The sequence below is a fragment of the Pleurodeles waltl genome, chromosome 6 (genome assembly GCF_031143425.1).
Source record: "Pleurodeles waltl isolate 20211129_DDA chromosome 6, aPleWal1.hap1.20221129, whole genome shotgun sequence".
NCBI lineage: Eukaryota > Metazoa > Chordata > Amphibia > Caudata > Salamandridae > Pleurodeles > Pleurodeles waltl.
The window spans coordinates 1,376,683,614-1,376,707,471 of record NC_090445.1 but is presented as its reverse complement, the minus strand read 5'-3'; the positions used below and the strand labels follow the sequence as shown (position 1 = coordinate 1,376,707,471).

Genomic DNA, 23,858 nt, shown 5'->3' with positions numbered 1-23,858 from the left:
ACCACAATAAAATATACTATGAAATGCTATTAGATGTAAAACACATAAATGTAACTCAATTAAAACATATCTTTTGGTAATTAAAAATTACATTATACATTTCTAAGAGGAAAAAGTGTTGGAGGTGGTGGCCTTAACCCCAAATTGACACACAATATGAAAAGTATGTATTTGGTTTTGACAGTGTTTATATGAAAGGCTTGATGTGTTTTGTGTTCAATCCATATGATAGACCTGTAACTTGCTTTAGGTATGTTAGAAATTGGGTCTCTATTTGGCAGAGGTTTGCACGCTGTCCAAGAAGAAAACACAATCCTAGTCAGGGCAAGTAAGATCCACACTAAAAATTTACCTGTGCTCACCCTGTGGTAGCTTGGCACAGAGTAGTCAGGCTAAACTAAAGAGACAATGTGTAGAGTGTTTGTGCACACACGCACATCAACACAGTGAAAACACCACAAAAGGACTCCATAGTGTTTGGAAGGCAAGTACTTCAACAGGAACTATCTGGTGGCGCTGGACTGGGGCAAATCAAAAAGTGCAGTCCGATCGCAATGGTGCACGGACTAGGTGCAAGGAGTCACTCCGACCCTCTGACATTACCTTTGTCCAGGCTTGGTGACTATGTATTGGTCCAGAGGAGGGGATGCATTGCGCTCGCAGGCAATAAGTTGCTTCCTGATCAGGCAACGTTATTGATGCATTGATGTCCAGTGAAGCACCAATGTTGTTGCAACAGGTCTTGTGTTGCAGCACCACACTCACCTCCAAGGGCCCAGGAATGGATTTGGCACCACCTGGCAGAGCGTGACTCACAGCAGAGGAGCCCAACTGCTGGGTAGAAGATGCAGGCAAAGTCTTTGATGTCCCTGAGACTTCAGAAACAGGAGGCAAGCTCCATCAGACCTTCGGAGAAACTTTAGATTGCAGGTTGTAGAGAGTCAGTCCTCTCACTCCCAGGCAAGAAGTAGCAGGCATCAGGCCAACAGAGCAGAGCAAACAGCAAAGTGTCAGTCCCTCTTGACAATAACACAGCCCTTCTTCCTGGTAGAATGTCCTCAGTCCAGAAGTGTTCTGAGTATATGTGTCAGAGTCCCAGTACTTATACTCAAAAAAAGAATTTGATGTATCAGTAAGTTCAAAAGAATTCTCTAAAGTTCACAAGGATCCCTTTCAACCCGGCCGTTTCCCCCAGACTATCAGTAGGGAGGTAATCAGCCCTTTGTGTGAGGGCAGGACACTGCTTATTCAGATGTAACTATGAACTGCCTCTTCCTTCTCCCTCTCCAGGATGACTATCAGTATGCAGATGTATCTCCTGTCACACCTAGCCCTTTCTGTTTGTGGGTGTTTGGAGAGAATGCACAAACATAGCTGCCACCAAGACGTGTATTCCAAGACAGGTTAAGGGACAAATGGTTAAAGAAAAGAAAATGCCAACCTTCTAAAAGTGGCATTATCATACCTGCATTTAAAAATAAACTTTACTAAAAGATGTATTAATAAAATGTAAGTCCAGAAACACCAAACTCCATTGATCTGTTTTTTCTCAATTGGAAATTACACTTAGAAGATGTTCCAAGGTAACACCAAAGTTAGTCTATGGGAGTGATAGACCTTGCAATAGTGAAAAACAAATCAAGGAGTTTTTCACTACCTGGACATGTTAAACTTATAAGTACATGTCCAACTTTTTAAATCCATTGCACCCTCCCTTGGGGCGAACCAGGGTTACCTTAATGGTGACTTACATGTAATAAAAAGTACACTTGGGCCTTGCAAGTGGGTACACTTTCCAGGTCGAAATGACAGTTTAATCGGCACACAAACGCTCTGCAGTGGCAGGTCTGAGGCATGTTCGAAAGGCTTTGGTAGTGGATGGCACAATCTGTGCTTTAAGGCCACCAGTGGCATTTGAATTACAGGCTCTGGGCACACATAGTACACTTTACTAGGAACCTACTAATAAATGACATATGCCATCCGTGGAGAATCCAGTGTTACCAAGAGTTAGACACACAACATATGCAGATTAGCACTGGTCAGCAGTGAAAAAGTGCAGAGAGCCCTAAAGCCAACAGAACCAGGGTCAGAAAAAAGAGGAGGAGGAAGGCAAAAAATGTGGGGATGGCCCTGCAGAAGAGGTCAATTTCCAAAAAGATAAATTTATTTAAGAGTTAATAGAAGAGACAAGTGCAGTGCATTGTGTACAGTTTGCATAAATGGCTAGGACTGTTCTTTGGGAACCCTTTCCATGGAGGAAACATACAGTGATAGCGGTACACTTTTTGAAAGAACATTGCAATGCGTTTGTGAGGTTCTATTGATAATTTGGAAAAAACACTTCTCAGTATATTGCTGTTATGCATATGTTGTCTTCCAAGTTTTCCTCTGTGGAATGTAGAGAGATACATATGAGTTTCTTTTTAAAAGTTTCTATTAGCAGGCCTAGTGTTGTGTTTTTATGTAATAGGTTAAATATAGCTACTAAGGAAGAACGCTCCCATGATTTTGTTTGAAAGGCTCCTACAAATATTAGTGATTTTTTTCTGGGCTCTGAACTGAGCTGGATACCTTTGGGTATACTACATAAAGTTGCACCACCGCTGGACAATTTAGCAAAGACATTTGCATCAAGCAACTAGTGCAAAACTAATAGTTGCATCGGCTGGTGTAAAAGTGGCATTTGCTCTAGGAAAATTGAAGCAAACATTACACTCACTTGGTTTTTCCATGCAGTAATTGGCTTTTTGACATTCAGTGCAAAACTCAATTTTGCACCAGTTGGGCAGAAAATGTTGGTGAAAAAGTGGCTTGCACTAGTATACATTTTTGTCTGGATTGGCAAATCCGACACACTTCCTCAAGCTGCACCTAACAATTTCCCTTTCTTCCCTCTTTTGCCTACACCCAGGCGGCAACACTCAGATAGGTTCTAGTCGCTCGCTATTATACAGTGAACTATAACACCACGTAAATAATTACACGGAAGGCATCCTGAGTTGTTGTTGTAAGTCAGCCACATGACTAAAAACACCTGCTGCCCAAAAAAACATAATGAACACAAACAATAGCGCATTGTCACATGTCCCCTAGGTCTGCCTCGATAAACAGAACAACAGGCAGCTCAGAAGGTCCTGTGATCGCTGCTAGGCACCACGTGGCAAGACATGACCCAGCTGAACTGGCACTGCCAGCTCCTGTTCAGCCCAGGGCTGGACTTCATTTCGAGGGAATAGGGAGAGTGGAATTAATCAACAGACCCTCTCTTCTCCTGTTATCCCATGAAGGGGGTGGCCTCGCACCTCACACCCGCGCAGGCCACCCAGGTGAGCCCTCTGCGCAACTGTTAAGGGGTCCATGTTATATTTTCCGCCACCAGCCAGTCCAGGGTTGGCATGCTTTTAGGCTCGCGGATACAGCAAAACATCAAGTTTCAGAATCCCAAGTGTTGCTCAGTCAGAAGACTTGGCTGTCACACTGACACGACTCAGGGCTTTAAGTTGAACGGGTCTTGCCAGTGCTCAGTACCGGCAATAATTAAAATGGCACACTGAAGTAGCTGCTTACCGGGCGTTATAGTCGTAGCCCTAACCGTGTAAGCAAAACAAGTGACTTCTTACTTGGCAGTGTGTGTGTGTGCATGAACCCTTAATAATTCAAGCGAGTTTTGCAGTTTCTAACACGTCACACTATTTTCTTCATGTTGCCTCTAGTTCTTGGGACTAGTTCTGTTTACCAGATGTTTCTCAGATATGGTTCTGTTGTTTTGTTTTCATGTTTTGGCTCCAGTTAATCCTCTGGCCTGAAAGGAAAGAGTTTGTGTTCTCTAGCAAAGGAGTGGTTTCGTATGGCCCACCTGCCTTGAAGCTGAAAAAGGGAGGTGTTCATTCCTCAAAGGTAGGGCCTTTCTTTCTCTTTCTTTCTTTCTTTCTTTCTTTCTTTCTTTCTTTCTTTCTTTCTTTCTTTCTTTCTTTCTTCCTTCCTTCCTTCCTTCATTTCTTTCTTTCTTTCTTTCTTTCTCCTCCCCCTGATTTGCTCAACATGGGCATGGATTTACCAAAGTACTGAAAGCATGGGGCCCTGACTGGCAGGAGCGGCTTCTCAGCCAACCTAGGTTAAGTGTGTGAACTCTGAAAGCGCACTGCAGGCTCTTCCAAGACTAAACAGGCTCTGTGGTCTAGCCAATTTGGATGCACATCATTGAACTCTGTTGCCTCTGCCCTCCCAGAAGGCCAAGCACCGAGGGAAATGGTAGCCTCCCCTACAACATTCCTTCCCTCAAACATCCTCTTCGGTTGCTGACCCATGGGGAACTGCTCATAAGGGGGATGCTCTTGAGGAATCTGAAGGTAAACATTTTGAGGGAGTGAAGAGGGCAATATTCTGCCTCCCAGACTCCTCTGGCCAACCTTATAATTAATGTCAGTCAGGGACAAAAAACAGGCCCAGGCACCAAAGTAAAAGAGGCACTCAATAGTAATTAAGGTGACCATGTTTGCAAATTGGGGCCTTTTTAAGACATGCTGTACAAGAGTTATGCTGATAAGGAAGACTGCACGGATTTGAGCTTGCTGAGGGCAATATTTATTTTTTATTATTAGGGGAATCAGCATTACAAATCCGGCCCATCAAATCATAAAACAGGCCTACAACCAACCAAACAACCCTTGGCACGCCCAGTAAGTCTCGCCTTTGGGACCTTATAGGTATTTAGCCATTCAGCACATTATCCTGGGTGCTACAACATTTGCTTTTCTTTAAAGTGGAAGCCTTGACACTAATAGGCACATTGTAGCAATGCATTGAGAAGTACTTATTTAAAGAAACCTTTTTAAGAAACAATAGTAGCATGCAAATTAAGGTAGCTGGGTTGCGTGACTGTACCAGCATAAGGTTTAAGAACTGGATTTGCACACACAATTAATTTTATTTGGCTCAGGTGATTATTTCAATGCATTATAGCATTTCCAGTGTTGGATATTGGGATATTACCTGTGTGGCCAACACAAGTAATAGTTCCTCAGTTGTCCTCAGAGGAACCAATCACCCCATTCTAGCGCTTGACTCTCACAGGGTAGCAAGGCAGAGCAGTCCCAGGCCTATTCAAGGGAAGTGGTGTGGGAAAGGGATCGCCAATCACTGGCACGCAATAATAACACCCAACAAATGATTGTCAAGTCAGTACTTTTTCTTTAGAAAAGGAGAAATACATTTATTGCACATATACTACTAAATGCTATGAAATAATTTACAAATACACATTGGCAGATACATCGAACCATAGCTGACATTGTGTAACCGCAGGAACCACAGGATTTCCTTTGTGGTTTTGCTATTTGAAAGGAGACAGTTTGTGCATTTTTCAATAAGGAGAGATCAATAAAACATATACAATCATCATGTAAACCCAATAAAAACCTTTATCAGAAATAAACTTTGTGTTTGCGCATTCCTTCATACACTTGGCATCAGACAGTAATCGGCAGAACTGCTCCTAGAGGGCACCACAATAAAAATAGCGATTTGAAGAAACATGAAAACAGAACGGCAGAGAGCATTGCAGTGTAACCATATATTCAGCCCCTAGAGATCATAGTGCATTACACATTTCAGGTCTAGCAGGCCTACTAGAATATTATTACAAACAAGGCCCTTAGAACACAAACTACTCCTGGTTGTAAAAACAAAAGCTCCAGCAATGAGAGACCTTAGTAAGACATTGAATGTGGGAGAGGTTATGATTTCAGGGTTCCCCCAGCCTAGTGTGGGGACCCAGAAGATGACTTGGACAGAAAGTGCACATTGTCCTAAGCTGGGTTATGGGCAAAAATGTGTTGTAAAAGGAATGTCCCACAAAGCACTATGGGGCGAGTTTCCCTCGTGCAGTGAATATTGTAGTATCAGCTCTCCCGCTGTCCTGGAGAGAGCCACAATGAGGATTTCCTTTGGGGTTTGCCTATTTGAAAGGAGACAGTTTGTGTATTTTTCAACTGCTAAACTTAGGAAGACTTTAGGAATGGTGTTGCAAATTTAAATGAGTTCAATTCTAAAATCGGTAACAGTGTGGGTAATGCGCTTGTCAGTGGTACAGATAAAACTAGTCCTTGCGGTAAGCACTTCAGCACCCCAGAAAAAGGTAGTATATGCTATACAAATGCTATACTGATGTAGTACAAGCATCCAACAGAAAGTGCATCATAGGCGATAGTATGTGGCATGACGGCCAGAGCTGCCAACTTTGGAGCTGGGAAACCGAGTTTGAGTCTTGCATCGGATTAACATCCTGTGATTCTAGGCAAATCACTTAATCTCCATGTGCCTACCACAGATGAATGTACACTTGTGTAACGTAACCGGTGCACATGTAAAGCGTTCCAATCTTGGGGTCGAGTTTGCACTAAATAAAACTGCAAAAATAAATTAATAACTAAGAAGCCATGCCCATTCCAGCTTGCAGCCTTTGTCTGGCAAAGAAACAGCAAGATGCCTGAAAACAGGGAAGAGAAATAAACAACATACCGCCACTTAGCGCAGAGAGGGAAAAGAAAAAAGTAGTGTGCCAACTCTAAGGTATATGGCCGATCATGGCATAAGCCATGTAACGGGGTCAGTCTCCAAAGCAGTAAAAAAAACAGCATTGAGGCGGAACAAACATAAAGCATTTACCTAACAAACCAAATTTTGAAAGACAGGTGAAGGAACGAATTAAAGTGATGGCCATGTGATGGGTGTGGTGAAAGCCCACAGAAGTAGATTGCAACATACCTAGGCTTGACCTCAAAAACATCCCACACATTAAACTGTCAGACTAGCTTTTCGGCCACTTCCTTTTTGCCCTATAGGCCTCTCCAAACCTGCTAAGAATATTTCAACTGCACACCACGATTTCTAACTCTTCCATACTTTGATTCTTCTTGTTGTCCATCCTTGTCCTAACATCTTCCTCCTTACCAATTCTTTTCCATTCTACCCTCTTCCTGTCCCATTTATCTCTCCTTTTCCCGTTGCGTATATGCTGGATACATCACACATAGTTCAATGAAACTGAAGTGGATAAATGAGATTTTAATAGTATGTCCTTAAAACCTGGTATTATCAACCTGTTACAAAGTGTATAATTTAACCTGGCCTTCAGTGGAGGCCAGCGACAAAGAAGGTCAAACATAGGAAGCACCCTTATTGGCTATTTTGCATGGGTATCAGCTGCTAGTACCTTAGAACTGTATTGAAACAGCATTCAGGTCAAACTACCATAGGTGCAGAAATATTACAGGCAATGGCAACTTCCCAATAAACAAGCATGGGAGACTTTGGGGCCGTTTAGAAATTCGTGCACAGAGTACTCCATCACAAATGTGACACGGTGCCCTGTTTGACATAGTGGCATCCATCTGCTCTATTTAGAATTGGGTTGACTGCCATCTTTCCAAAAGTAGTGCCCTCCAACTCCCATCAGAAAGCTTACTTAGATGGCCTGATGGGGTTGGACAATAGGAGTAAAGACATCATACTGGCCACTCTATGTAGAGTGAGATACTTGATATGTTTTTGCTGTTAGCACCAGGAAAAACCTTACAGTACTGGACAGAAAAAAATAGAATTGCCCAATAAACCCTTGCCAAATCTCGAAGGATGTATGTATGGCTCATTATTTTTTTTGTTTGGTTTTCAATAACAAACTCCTACTTTGAGAATTTGTTTTTGAAAAACAAAAAGGTTTGGGGTGTGGATGCCTGAAAGACTGCCTTGCACATTAAACTTGCAGTACCTTCAGAGGTACTGCAATGATGGCGTGCCAAGTCCAGTTAGTGTTGTCGACATCATGTCCTCTGCCACCCTGATAAACCGGCCCGTAGTGAAAACGGAATGTTTAGAGTGCAAATTAAACCGATTTCAATGTCCCCAGGTAATACAACTGCTCAAGCAAGAATCATGTGCTAAGCGAGAAGGTGACTGCCACATCTAGAATGGAAAGATCCAGAGGCGGAGTTTGAAATGGAAATAAAAAGTGGCTAATGGTTGGAAACTGAGGCAGTTTTGAACTTCTAAAGACATGCTGTATTAGTGCTTGGCAAGGTGTGGAAGACAGAATGGGTTTGAACAGTGGCGACCGGCAGCTTTAGGAGGTAGGAGGGCGGGCGGGAAGCACACACATACACACACACACACTCATTCTTTCACACAGAGACACGCAGGCACGCACGCACATCCATTAACAACAATCAAAACATTCAAACATGCACGCAAGCACCAAACATTAATTTTAAAAGTTCACACACACTCATTCTTTCACACACAGACGCACGCTCGCACATCCATTAACAACACTCATAACATTCAAACATGCACACATGCACCAAACGTTCATTTTAAAACATCACACACACTCATTCTTTCACACACGCACGCACATCCATTAACAACACTCATAACATTCAAACATGCACAAACGCACCAAACATTCATTTTAAAACATCACACACACTTACTTTCAGCCTCGGAGGTCCCAGGAGAGTTGGGACTGCTGCCTTCCGAGGGAAGGCAGGAGTCCCAGCCTCGTCACAGAGTGGGATGGGGTCAGTGAGACTGCTGACCCCACCCCACTCTGTGACGAAGTGTCACTGATTGACACTCGCCCTGGTTGAAGTCAATGGTGACGCTTTCCTCGTCACCCAGGGTAGGGCCTCAAGGCACCTTTGCTGAGCCAAGGAGGTCACGCCCATAGGAGCCGTAACCTTCTCAGCCCAGCAAAGTTCAGCTCAGCCAGCCAGGAGTCTGTACAAATCGTTCATGTCTTACTCCTGGCTGTCTGAGCTGAAAATGAAGAGTGCCTGTCAGGCTGACCTTTGCTCAGCCTAACAGACACTCTTCATGAGGGCAAAAGGTGGGGGGGGCGTGGCCCCTCTGCCCTAAAGGACGGGCCGTGCCTGGGTTTGAACTTGTTGCTGTCAATGTTTGCTTTAATATCAAGAAAGTCAAGAGCAAAAACCAGCCCAGCAGACCATAAAACAGGCTCACAACCAGCCAAAGAGACTGCTCACACACTGACCTGTCAGAGCAGCCCATCAGGCACTGCTTGAGTGCCCTATAAGCCAGTACGACCCTGCAGGTACTCACCCCAGAATACCTATTTCATATCTAAAAAGAGCTAGTGTTCTCCTTTGAAAAGCATGGCAATCATGCTGAGAAGTGCTGCTACCCTCCATTTCAATGTAAAAAAGTGCAGGTTCTTTGTAGCTGACAGTGCCTGCTGTTCAGGGCAGCGTGCAGAGGTTTTTCTCAGAATCCCAAGGCCCAGTTTAATAGTTAATACAGGAGTAAAAAACAGAGGCAGCTGCAGGCCCAGGTTAATGCGAGGATTTAGAGGAGACAGTACCGTTTGCGGGAGTGAAAGGCAGTATAACGTTTTGCTCCAGTGGAAATAGGAGGGAGGGCAACAAAACGCATAGGGGAGTTGAAAGGAAGTAGTAAGCCTCGAAGGATTGAAAGTTATCCTCATTCTTCTGTTCAAGAGAGACCTGAGCCCTGCAGCTTGGGCTGAGCCATCATTAAAGGAGACTGAAGAACAGACTTCAAAGGGCTTTCTCCCGTAGCAGAGAAGAGGTCGGAAGGGCCAAGGATTACACAAGGTCATGCCAGTGAAAGTGGCACAGGGCCCGAGTACAGCACCAGGGCTGGGCCTGATCCATGCAGTCATCTCTCGTGTTTATGGGGCATGACCTGCCTATGGCCTCAAACGCTACAGTAGCGCACGGGAAGGTTCTGGAAAACAAATACAAGCAGTCATGCCATCAAAGTAAATTTAAAAAAATGCCAGTTCCAAACCAGAAAACTACTGAGCAGTCTCCCTCTTTAATGGAAACACTAAAAAGCCCAATCCATCTTCAGTGTGATTTTGTGGATGAGAAAGGTCGCATGACAAGGGTGAAAGCAGTGCTTAATTTGTGCTCGTTGTTTCGGTGCTGATCACCGGCACTTATTTTTGAGGGCCGGGGCTTAATCTTCTCCCTCAAGCATTTGCTGCGAGCAAACGACACAAAAGGGAAAGACGGAGGAAGGGAAAAACGAAAAGGCGCCACAGAGGATGAGAGCAGAAAGCTGCAAGAGTGAGTTGAGGGGGCAGGGAGTGGCTTTATATGGATTGAAGAGGCCCGAGATGGCTTCAGTATTACGATGCTTCGGTATTCTGTGTTCGCACATTTAATTGCAGCGGCCGCGTGTTTAAGAGGAGGGCATTGGGCACCGGCACCTTTTTATTTACAAATTAAGCTCTGAGTGAAAGGTGGGCTTGGGGAAGGCATAGAGGAGATCGAACACTGCTGTTTTCTGCTGCATGTGGCGGTAAACTATAGGCCCGGGCGATTTTTTTAAAGCGACGGGAATCTCATGAATGTCATTAATACTTTCTTCATATTCCAAGTAATTTCTGTTTTTCTAACGCTATTCATTTTGTGTCATTTTCACTTACAGGAGACTGGACTGTATCTGAAAATATTTTGTGTGCGCTGTGAAACTGGATGTGCTCCAAGGCCTCGTACGCTGCGCTAGCAGCACTCACCAAGCGGGTTTAGGCAACTATATCAGCAAAGCCCAGAACTGTTTTTTTGTAATCGATTACATATCTTGCCTACGGTTTCCATGGTGATGACTGTGCTTAGCGGCTCGAGCTCCTTCCTTTAGAACGTGGTGGCCCAAGTTCGAATCCTAGCCGCGGTGCTAGTCCCTACATCGTGTGATTCTGGGCAAATTATTAAATATTCCTGCCTGTAAAACGTATTTTTATAATCGCTACTTTATATCTACAAGTGTAGCCCAGCCTCACACGCAATGTACAGCGCCGCCTTGCTTCATAGCTAGGTTCTCGCTATAAAAATGATAATAGATACATGACTCCTCCACATGTAATATGCCAAAAACGTGAAAACTTCATAAGATTTCCAAGTATGTGGAAACCAGTTTCACCCAGGCTTCATAAATACACATTGTGCTAGGAGGGTGCACCAATTTCTGTCTTTATACCTGCAGGCCAGCTGGGTGTGAGTCGAAATGCAGCCATCCTCGTTGAGGCAATCCAAGCACTTTGTGCTGCAAACTAGGCAACTGCGAGGAATGGAAGGGGGGACTTGGTAATGAATGTGGTTCTTGTTCGGTGGTGGGGTGGATCAAAAGTAGTGTCTTTGCCTCGCCCTGCTTAATCCTGAACATCCAGAAAGGAGACAAGGATGTTCTCATACAGACAGCTGTTCCTATTCCTACTGTGTATAATGGAAGATAGAAAGTTAATAACTCTACTGCAGTGTAAGCAATTGCACAGAACCCAGAGAGTCCGCCTCCCCCGTTCAGATCCGAGGCCACCGAAGTCAGCTGCAGCGTACCACAAGGATCATCACTCAGCCCCACCCTCTTCAACGTCTACATGAGCCCCCTCGCAGCCATCGCACGCCAACACAACCTCAACATCATCTTCTACGCCGACGACACCCAGCTGATCCTCTCCCTCACCAACGACACAGCCACCGCCAGAAACAACCTGCACGAAGGGATGAAAGACGTAGCCGAGTGGATGATGAACAGCCGCCTGAAACTGAACTCAGACAAGACGGAAAGTCCTCATCCTTGGATCATCACCCTCTGCCTGGGACGACTCCTGGTGGCCCCCTGCCCTGGGCAGCGCACCCAAACCAACGGACCACGCACGCAACCTGGGCTTCATCCTGGACTCCTCCCTCTCGATGACCAGACAAGTCAACGCCGTCTCATCATCATGCTTCAACATCCTACGCATGCTCCGAAAGATCTTCCGATGGATCCCCATCGAAACCAGGAAGACGGTCACCCAGGCGCTCGTCACCAGCCGACTGGACTACGGTAACACCCTCTACACCGGAACCACGGCCAAACTACAGAAAAGACTCCAACGCATCCAGAACGCCTCCACACGCCTCATCCTTGACATCCCCCGTCACAGCCACATCTCCGGACACCTGAGAGACTTGCACTGGCTCCCCGTCAGCAAGAGAATCACGTTCCGTCTCCTCACCCACGCACACAAGGCCCTCCACGACCTGGGCCCCAGGTACCTCAACAACCGCCTGACCTTCTACACTCCCACCCGCCAGCTACGATCGACCAGCCACGCCCTCGCCGCCGTGCCACGCATTAGAAAAGCCACCATGGGAGGAAGATCCTTTTCCTACCTGGCAGCCAAGACTTGGAACTCCCTCCCCATCCACCTCCACCTGACCCAAGAGCACCTCTCCTTCAGGAAGCAACTCAAGACCTGGCTGTTCGAGCAGTAGCGGTCCCCCCTCCCCCAGCGCCTTGAGACCCTCCGGGTGAATAGCGCGCTATACAAATTTCTTGATTGTTTGATTGATTGAACCACAACAAAATATAAATTTAGGTGGTGGGTAGACTTCTCCCGGTCCCATACCTGAGCTGATTGGCCCAAAGTTGGCTTTTACGTTACGACCACTTAGACCGTCATTTTGAGTGGTCCGGTATTTTCATACAGTGACCTGCCAACTTTTAAAAATTGTTCACTGTGAATGAGGACGCTGGACCGGGAGGTGCGGTTTTCAGGCTGTCACAGTCTTAGCCCCCTGGAAGACCATTATAGTGGCAGGGTTTAGGGAGTGGCAGAACTTTGTGCTTGAGCAGCCACTCTCACATTGCCCAAAAGTACAAACATAGGCTCTTGAAAACAGTTCTTGAGGAGGTTGCAAGATCCATAATGGATTAGCAATTGTGTGATGAAATATTTACAGTGGATCCATCGTGCCACCAAAATATAGTGGCCAAAATAACGAGGATCAAAATATTGAGAGGGTAGGTGCACTTAGGTAAGTATACATTTACTATTCTTATCTCCTTACTTATTTACTTTAAAGATATTTATATTGTCAAGGTGCATATATGTTCAGTTAAGTACAGAAAATCTAAACTTACCTACATAAACTTATCATCATGGTGTTTTCGCCCCTGGTATTTTCTTCATGATATTCTTCTAACACGATATTCTGGAGTCAAAATTAGGATAAAATACTGAATTTGCATTGTGCAGAGCCTCAGCACACAAGCTAGATTCAAACTCTGTGCAGTGGTTTCCCGCTCACCTTGAGTTCACTGTGTGATGTTAGCCCTTCACTGGGTGACTGTGTGAGGAGAACTTGTATTGTGTGAGACAAGGAGGCCATGTGTGTACTGGCAGGAATGTGTACCTGTAATTTTACTCACCTGAAATTCCCACTGCTTGGAATCTTGATGATTCCCAGGGGCCGTGGGATAATGGGTATTGTGAGATGTTGTATAATAGCAGGAATCTGGCACACAGTGACAAGTGCCACATGCTTTTCTCTGGTACTTTGCTTCAAGACCAGGGGTGGCACCTTCGCATTGGCAAAGGAGCATTGCCTTCCTGGCTGAGCCAGGAGCTGAAAGATAAAACAATATTTCTTTATCGTTTTATCTTACAGCTGCTGGCTCAGACAGCAGCATGTGAAGGGACGGGCAGGGCTGGGCCACGGGATTTGAGAGGGGTGAGGAGGAGAGAGTGCACCTAAATGCGCATCAGTGTTTGTCCGGCGGTCTTAGGCCGGCGAAACACACACGTGCACTTAGGTTTCCTAAACCCGGCTGTGCTGAACTGTCGGGCTGGAGAAAGTGCATAGACCGCAGGGCAGTGTCTGAGCAGCAATCCAAGCCGCTCAGACCAATCCTGAAGCTGCTTTCATGCTAGATTTAGCATGAAAGCAGTGGCAGGATTGCTGGGGAGCCTGTGCTGGTGTCCCAGTGAATGCTGGGACAGCAGAAGAAAAGGAGTGAGGCAGCAGTGAAGGGAAGAAGTACGTTTTTTAAAAAATTATGTTTTTATTCCCCCCTTCCGGTCACGGTCCCAACCAACCCTCCCCTTGCCATTGTAGTATGAACAATGTAGGGGAAATGAGGGTCTATGAGTCCATAATGCAATATTTTCCATAGTTTAGCTGTTAAAAGAGAACGCGTTTTCCTTGAGTTTGCCGTGGCAGATCTTGTAATGTTTTAAATCTTCTCGAGCATTACCAAAAAGCATTGTTTACATTTCTATTGAAATATGTGGCTTATTACATTAATGTGTGTGATTTCCATTTTGACTGTTTTTATTCACGATTGAATTGTGATTCCCAGTTTCTGTGCAAAGCCACAGGCAATGAGTCAAATATCATGCACATAGGTGAGCTACCGAGCCAAACAATTAGTTTCTTTATGAAAACTCACTTATTGCTAATTTAATGCCTGTTCAATAGCTGTGCACTTTTTTCGACATGACTGCACTTGACTTGGTGTGAAAGAGCTATTTTATGGCACTTAATGTACTCTTAACTGAATGCAAAGTTTGATCAGAGAATGGGGTCACGGCGGAGCGATTTCTCAAACGCTTTAAGGTTCTACCCCCAACAGAGCATGGGCGTCTCCAAACCTGGCCACCGACCAATATAAAAAGCACAAAAGCCTGTCTGACTCTGCCAAATCTTCTACACTAAGGAATGGTTAGTGCAGCTTACTAAACGAATCAAACATAAATATAGAAATGAATACAATGATTGTGGAGGCGGTTCACTGCACAGCAGTCCTTGAATCCTTTCCCAGAAACGTCCACCACTAGCAAGCCATTGCTTAGAGAACCATCAATCTTGGAGACCTCAAAGTGATCTCACTGACCTACAAGATGGTCCGCACATTCGATACTAGCTGCACCAACATTGTCAACGTGAAGAACTTCAAGCCAAAGAATAACTGCTTGTACAGCTACGAGTGCATCTCCACAAGCACAGTAATGGCCAGTGAATGCCAGCTGAAAAGGCATAGCAACCAATCAAGCTCAGTGTAAGCGGGATCCGTGATATCTATTGACAAGATATTCTGTCATATAGAAATGTCATCCAACTTTCATCTACTACCGACATTATTCCACTCCAACATTTTAGCTTTACTCTACGTTAATAATAAGAACAGGCATTGACAAAAACAAGAGGCCCCACCTTTGGGACCAATTGACTTTGTCATGCTTTTTAGGGAAGCTGTACGGTGTGGGAAGGAAAAAAGTGAGATACTTTTTTCCCAATGCTGTGCAGCATCTGCATAAAGATGAAAAATCAAACAAAAAAAGGTGCAATGATGCAACTGCTGCTAGTGGTTGCATCAAGTCTCTGGCACACACATGCCTGATGTTTGCTTGAATGCGTCACAACGCATGTGCGACAGTGGAATGACGCGGGTGCCGTTTACTTTGTTTTTATGTTTATCGATCCAAAAAGGGGACGCCACTTAGATAGGTAAATAAAAAGTTACGATTGATTTAGCTCAAAAGAGCAACATTTTAAAAAGAAATGCTATGGTGGCAGGGCATTAGTGGAGTGGGTGGAGGAGCGGGGAATGCAGGATACAGGGAAAAGAGCAACATGGTGCAGGGGATAATTACATGAGACAGAGCAGCACTCGTGTGAGTGCAGCACAGGGATTGGCATTTGACGCGGGGAGCACACAAGGGAGCAACCAGAAAAACACTTGCTAACCAAAAAAAAAAAAAAGTTCCCTAAAAGTGCTCCGTGAGAGAATATATGTTAGCTAGTCAAAGGGATGGTAAAGAGACTATGTTCCAGGGTAGGGGGCTAAGGGGAAGGACAAACCCAAGACGGGCAAGCGAGGCCTAAAAATGTCAATTGAGCAGCAACTGATGTAAGAGCCTGTCATGTTTACTAGCTGGCAGAAAAATCAAGGGCCACATTAAATGGCACCCACATATGAAGGACTAACCTACCTCATCCCAGGAGGCCTCTTCTTTCTGTGGGGTGTGGATGTCAGTAGTGCTGGGATTGGATAAACCTTTCTCTGGAAACCCATAATTTGTGAGCAACAAATAGGGGGTGGAGTCACTCTACGTACACATTTATGGGCACATTTACAAGCTCCTACCACTATCTTGCAACGCCCTAGCATCATTTTTTTAATGCTAAGACGGCGTTAAGGAGGCCTTTCTACTGCACCGTATTTACAAAGTGGTGCAATGCTTGTGCCAGGCATAATGTATACAAGAGGGGTGTTCCGATGCAGGGAGGCCTGAAAAAATGTCACAGTGAAATTTACAACACTTCACTGGGCCATTTTTTTCCGTCAAAAATGACTAAACCCATTTTAATGACTGGACCTCCCTGTGCTTTGCTGCACTAATGCCAACATTTTTGACACTAGTGCAGCAAAGTGCCACAATAGCGCAATAAATTCTGACACTATTGTCCTAACGACTGCAGTGGTGCCCCGTATGTTAAATACGGCGCAACCATGGTGTCGTTAGGCGGGGCATGGTGGTTAGATAACGCTGGTAGTTGAAGCATTTGCTGGAGAGATCTGCACTTTGTTAAGTCACAGATTTGACTCACAAAGTAGCAGAGATGTTTATTATTTGTCCTGGAAAGCACATTGTGTATCATGCAGATGACGGATTAAGATGCTCTATAGCTAAACGGGTCACGGCTTCTGACTCTGAGATCCTCCGTTTGTCCCACCGTGTACAGTGCTCTGACTCCCATGGCTCTCACTCATGACATAGAAGCACAGAAAGACGTTCACATCGATGCATTTGGCGCCCTTAGTTACAGTTACACTGTACTTCAAATGCCAGAAACAGCAGTTGAACATCTTAACAGACGCTGCTGCCTTCTGGGCTAATACAGCAGCCCTAACGGTTGGGGTGAAAAAAAGGCAACAAATAACAAGCAAAGCCCCCAAGAGGCTGATAACTTGGACCGCGTATCCAGGAGGATAAACTAACTGCGCGCAGATTAAACGGCATTTGAGCTTTAAGAGAGTAGCCCAATAAAAAAAGATAAAAGGAACTTTTGGCTCTCCTTTTCTTTCTTTCCCTTCAATTTATTTTTCTCCTTGAAAAGCATACCCCGCTACCCAGTGCTGTAGTTGGTATTCAGCACCATGACAAAACAAGCATTTGCAATGCATTAGGTCTCGCATTCACTTGAGCTGGAGCTATGTCATTGTAAATGCATAACTGGACTTTTTTGCCACATTAATAGGTCAACCCTGCCGCAGATTTTGGTCCATTCTGCCACATAATTCCAGTGGCCCTGCATATAACTAAAGGGCTAGTAGGCCTATTGGAATATTTTTTCAAACAGGGCCCTTAAAACAAACTACTCCCTGGTGCAAAACATATGTACTTGGCAGTTCGTACAGGTGACATTGCCCACGGGGCAATGAATAAATAATTGTACTACAAGAATGCATGCTTACTGGATCACTGTCCCTTTACCGCAGTCTGGGGAGTCGAGCAAAATGCCCATGATTTTCCGCACGCTTGAGGACAGCCACCTCACATAATATTAATTATTCTGTCAGTCTTGAACTGAAATATTACTTATAAAATATTGATCATTGTACAGCGTAATCAACTGTAAGCTGTTCTTGAGGTCAGTTTTATAAATACACACACACAGCTCAAGTTTCACAGATTCAAACATGAGTAGTTAATCTAGTCAGGTTCCTGCTTTGTATTTGCAGCTTGTATCACGTTATAAAAATAAAACTACAAGTCCCATAATGCAAAGCTGAAACATAAACTAAATGAGTGCATCACTATCGAACTAGGGAGCTGGACAACTATACGAATACTACTCCAAGGGCCGGTTTCCAGCTTATATGACGTTATAAAAATATAACTACAAATAACAGAACAAATATGTGTTCTGCAAAGTACGTGTACTAAACAGATCAGAGTGCATATAATGTAAAAATGTCAAAATAACTCTGGTGATTAGTGTTCTTTCTGAAGAGAGAACATACCTTTTCCTAGTGGAAGCTTGGAGTTATATTAAGGTAGCACACCGGGTTAATATATCTGCTGCAAAGAATGTTTACTAAGCAGATAAGAGTGCACATATTGTAAAAATTATACCACCAGTCAGGTTCACGCTCTGAGCACTGTGAGGGCCATGGCAGCCACGAAACACAGACAAAAGTAAAAAGTAGTTCGCCCACGCTGAAGTATATTGGCAATTGTGCAATTATCCCTGTAACAAGGTTGGTTGGTGTCCAAGGCAGAAACCAAACCACCCCAAGGCAGGACAAACGTAAAGCATTTACCAATGACAACAAGTGATTTTTAAGAGGCAAGCCCACAAACTAATAAAAATGATAGGAGTGAGGTGGATGTGGTTAAAAGCCCACCATACTTACAACAGGTGAAAGCGCTTGCACGCTATATTTAAAAAGTTACAGCTGTGTTAAGAAGTCCTCTGTCAGATCGAAGTGTGAAAGGAAATTGCACATTCTGTGCAATGACATTAGTGCAAAGACAGGCTATGTGACTTACTCACCACTGCAGGGGAAGAATAGCAATTTAATTTAAATACCAACTCTGTATTGTCACACTATTGGTAGTTTCGCAGGTGTTTTTATACTGTCAAGTGTACGTGCAACTCGTAATGGGACTATTAGCTAGATAAAACATGTTGCAGATGTAGAACACCAGTATAACAAAAAGGTATTGGCAAAGCCAATATATCTTGGCTTCTTGAGAATTATAGGTTTTATCAATATTTTTTTAGCCATGTTGGGCAGGAGCACAGCTGCTGTGCAGCATGGCTGAAAGTAAAAAAAAAAAAGATATTACTCTTTTTTTACTTTCAGTTAATGTGGGTGGCTGCAGGGCCAACATGAAGAGCAGGAGAAAGGCAGGTGGGAGGGGCAAGCAACACTACAGAGTGCAGAAGGAGGGTGAAAGGGGGCAAGCCACACAATGGACAGTGGGAGGAGGGCAGGAGGGGACAAGCAAACATGATATACAGAGCAAACACATGCACTCCTATGGACTTCTCCCACAACAATAAAAAAGGAACTCTGGAAGCGCAAGCAGTAGAAAGACACTTGCCAAGGAAGTAGTACATGGGATAATTTCTAGTGGAGGGTCAAATGCAAGAAGAGGAAGTGAAGTCCATGTGTGTTGACTAAAGAGAAGCAAGCAAATGAAACTATTAATGGAGACAACCATCAGTAAGCAATGGGCAGGCTCTAAGCCACCAGTAATTAAGCAAAATATATTGCAAGCAACATCAAATTCGCTGTTCAGTTGCGACCTAAAATGATGGTTCATGCTCCTACCAAGTGGATAAGCTTCTCCTGCTAAAGTCTTCCTGCTGAGCTGAACTCAGTTAACCCCACATGCTCAGTACCTCCTCAACTCTTGGGTTGTCAGCTACTAGAAGACCATTCTTTAAAGAAAAACAGTGCCTGACACCCCACATAACGGATGACAGACCATCCCCTTAAAGATAAAGTAATGGTATCCCCCTGGCCACTTCTCACTGACAAAAAGATGGTCACAGCATCCAGATGTCCCTATATAATTCCATCAACCTGACATACATGAAAAAGTATAAACAATTTGATGGGAAAAGAGCTTTCACTTTACATTATGGGGGGAAGTCTATACTCCTGGCACTCTCTTGCACTTGTTGACCCACATCCAGTGTCTATGCTGTCCTAGGTGAGTTGCGACCAGGTTATTCTTGTAGTTTGTGGGAACAGTTACACTGGTGGTGTAATCAAATGCTGACACTAAAACGCCTCACTGCAATTGCTGAGCTACGACCTCATCTTGCATTATCCACGTTCTCTCCGCTCTTCTGGAGAAAACCCTTGAGGCTGGCCCTGCTACCAGGAAAGTGACCTCTATGTTCACTTCTAGGTAGTTAGGTTCATCCTTGAAAAAAAAATGGATATGGAAAATGTGCATTCAAATCCTTGCTGACAGGTTTTCTCCGTTTCCTTGCATGGACCATAACGATAAGCTCAACAAAGAACATGCAAAATAATCTATTAGACATAATCATATAATTATATTGCTCGTTATTTGCAAAATTAATTATAAGTCTGCACCTTTGAAAGTATCCCTGCGCATGGGTGCAGATTTACTTTCTTTCTATACATATGTCAGCAGTAGTACGGTGGGAAATCTGCAGCCGTTGCAACTGTCTAAGTACCTCAGAGTAAGTAATGTGAGTAATAGTTTTAGCACAGCTGCCTGCAAGATGTATTACCAGATGTGTTACCAGTTCTTTAAAATATGCAAAGTGGCCTTTGGCTCCACCCACAGGAGTATCACATTCTTGCCTCTTGGCTGTTTGGAAAATCATTCCACCTTGCAGGAAGATCTCATACTGGAACCAAAATGGCCCTACCTATTTAAAATCTGACAGTGCACCTGTCATCACACTGTTAAAAGATTACTTTCTGTACCATCTGTATGCATTTAATACAGAAAACATTTCCTTTTAACAACTTTTTTTCCTCGTCATTAGCAAAGCCTTTGGGGTAGGTTTTAATGTTATGTACACATTTGTGCATACAGGGCATGTACAAAGTTCATTGGGTGTGTAATTGCGCATTTGTTTTTTTTGTTTTGTTTTTTTCTCAACAGGATAAACATTTTTCCCTGTGAAGGAACCTCACCCTTACACACCAACCAAATTTGGGGGTTCCATTCCTCCTCACACCCCGGAAGAGGATTTACACTAGGCCTTGGCTGGAGTATGTCTCTGGCAATTTCAGAAGTGGAAAAGGGTCGAAGGGAAGTTCGTGAACTTTCCATATACTCAAAAGTTTGGAAAAATGCAGAACTTCTCATGGAAAAACTCACTTGATAGGTCCACTCTGTGCACTCAGGTGATAAAAGTACATTTTAGTAAAAGCATTTAGTCCTTCTAGGTACCTTTGGAGGGTATTAAGAGCCATTTTCGGCCACAAACGTAGGAGTACTGTCAATATGGCTTTGTGAATCAGGCCCATTGTGTCCTCAGGACCTGGTTGCGTAGATGTGCATGTAAGAGTGGGAAGTTCTGGTAAATGACTCTGAAGTTGGTCGGAGTTTGCTTACAGGAGAAACACTCTTTGCCGAAAACACAATCTATTTACTGGATGACTTTAGCAACAGATGGAGACGAAACCCCCTTTGAGAATTTATAGGCACAGACTTCACCAAGACATGACCTGATTCTTGCGATGAAAAGAGTAACAAAAGAAGGACTCCACCAAGACATGACCTGATCCCTGAGATGAGAAGTGTAACAGAAGAAGAACTTTAGCAAGACATGACCTGATCCCTGCGATGAGAAGTGCAACAAAAGAACGACTCTACTAAGACATGGCCTGATCCATGGGGTGAGAAGTGTAACAGAAGAACGACTCCAACAAGACATCAGTTGCCTATTAAAATCCTATAAATAATGTGATTTGCACCTTCAGCTGAGGGGTGCTTGAAGCAGGCCAGCCCACTCGATCTCACACAGCAAAGGTGGATTTTAATTGCCTGCAACTTTGAACCAATACACTTGCCACATAGAAAGGACCAAGGGCCAGATGTAGCAAAGGGTTTTACCCATTTTGTGTCTATGGGAAAATGTGTTCGTACATATGGCCCCAAGAACCTAGAAGCAATTTAAAAGTGCAGTTTAGCACTTTCAACCAATTCCGCAGTGTACACTATATCAAACTTATTGGATCTGATTTTGAACTCGGCAGACGGGTTGCTCCATCACAACGGTGACAGACATCCTGTTGGCTGAAATCTAAATCCCATAGAGTATAATGGGACTTATATTTCGGTGAACAGGATATCTATCACCGCTGTGATGGAGTAACCAGTCCGCCGACTTCTAGATCAGGCCCATATTCTGCTAACTCCTGCATATGCATTCTTGAATGCAGTTCAAGTGAGTACCACCTTTGCTGATAGCAGTTATTCATATATATAAAGTTAACCAATAAACAAGCAGGTAGTTCCGCAGCACTCCCTGTTTTAGGCAATAAATTGTCCTACACAAATATACATACTGCATTCATGCATATAGCAACAAACATGAATTAAACAAGTTTGAAAATAAGGACGCCTTACACATGACGTTTAGCACCACGTTGTCAGAAGCTAGCACCACCTTCTCCCGAGTGGCTCGGTCATAGATACCCACGTGACACTCGTAGGGCCCGTTGTCTGATATTCTAACCTCTGGAAGCCTGCAAGAGAAAGGGAGGTCTAGGTCAGAAATGCAGAGAGAAATTCAGGATGCAGTCTAATGACTCTGGGGATGATTAAACAATGAGGAGTAGAGCAGAGATGGGTAAACCTCACCCATGCAGGCAGGGAGGGAGGGAGGGACTCACTGGATGGATCATCTTTAGAGAGAAACAGTAAGGACCATATTCATGGCCAAGTCATGAAGTGCAATGCAGCAAGTCATCTTGCTGCGCAACAGTGCGTGACAGGGAAAGGGTAAGAATGTGCCTTATTTAAGGCAGTATGGTGCACCCCTGCCCTTCTCCAATGCTGGTGCCCTTTTGACTGCCTAGCCCCAATGCAGGCCCCCTTGTACCATGGTGCAAGGGTGCCAGCACTGCATGCAGGCTTGTTGAACAAATGCAATCCTGGGAGGCATACTCCTCTTTCTATGTGTGCTGAAGAATGCAGCACACATAGAAAGAGTAGGAAACAAGGAGAAATAGAGAGATTTCTCCTCTCTATGCCTTCCCTGGGCCGGTATAGGATTTTGGTGCATTCCCAGGTTTACAAGTTCTTGTAAATCTGGGAATGCAGAAAAAACCATTGGAGTTGGGAGGGAACACCCATGCAGCGCCCAATAAATGACTTCCCAGGGCAGAGGAATGCAGTGATTTGTGCTGTATTGCGTTACTCCAGATTTATGAAGTCGCCTTGCATGGCTTTATAAATCTTAATTGGAAGTTGTGTCGTGCATGCACCAGGTTGCGTGCTGCAAGTGCAATGCAAGTGTCATAAATATGGCCTTAAGTGTGGAGAAGGGGAGACCTGCTTATTAAATTTGTTTTATGGACAAGGTCAGGAAAGTAGGAGTCTTCTGTGGCACTACCCTGGAAAGTGTCCTCCGCCTGCAACAAAAAAACATTATGTGAAAGAGACACCCCGACGACTCCCCACTCCTGTCAAGTTTAAGCCGGTCATCGGTGAGGTGGATTTCCCTCCGACAAGAAAACGTAGATGCTATACAAGAGCAATGTTCATAACATTATCAATGTTTTACAGTCTAATTTGGCAGGCTTGCTTTGTGCGTGTTGGCGTGCACAGTGGAAACTTTGTGTTTATGCCCAAAGCTCATTTGCTTCGGGTCAGAATTGCCTCATGCTCTGTACTTGCTTTATTAGCGTTGCTGGGGGTGAATTTGCTCAGTGTGTTCAGGCTTTAGTGATTAATGTTGCTGCGTGAGAGTTCTGTTCCAAACTGTTTGTTTCCAACTCATAACCCTTTTAACAACCATTGGCAATGACAACTGTTTTGGTCTGGCATAGTGACAGGTTATTTCAAGCTTCAGTGCGACTCAGAGAACAGGTATCACGTGCACATGTGCAGTGCAAGTTGGATTGGTCATGTACACCATCTCCTCCCCTCCATTATGTGGCGATCTCAGCTGTGCAGGGATTGGGTTCCCAATTTGCACTTCCAGCTCTCTGTCCTGTGCAGTAATCCACACAGGGCTCCCCTTAAAGTTCTTGGTGGCTGTTTGTCCATCTCTCAGCAGTACGGCAGCCTGAATTCAACTATATTAGCTTAAAGACCCGGCTGTGAGGCTTAGGAGGCTGGGCCCTGAATGGGACTGCATCAAGCAGAGAAGGGCCATTCATTATGCACAAGGAAGTTGAAGAGATATCAATTTTCAGTCATGAAGGCCCAACAAGAGAGTTGGACTGGGACAAAAAATAAAAGTGGTGCCTATTAGTTAATCAGAGAGCTAAAAGAAAAGTGGCCCATGTTTGCAAGAACATGAGGTGTAAGTGTT

General features: G+C 44.3%; 1 protein-coding gene across 1 annotated transcript in view; it reads right to left on the bottom strand.

The window, feature by feature from the left end:
• Nucleotides 1-23,858, bottom strand: part of IGSF21 (immunoglobin superfamily member 21) — a 1,171,165-nt gene that overhangs the window by 408,979 nt on the left and 738,328 nt on the right. The window contains exon 4 of the mRNA XM_069240687.1: nt 21,947-22,065. Within this exon, the coding sequence (XP_069096788.1) occupies nt 21,947-22,065 (119 nt within the window). The remainder of the gene's footprint in view (nt 1-21,946; nt 22,066-23,858) is intronic.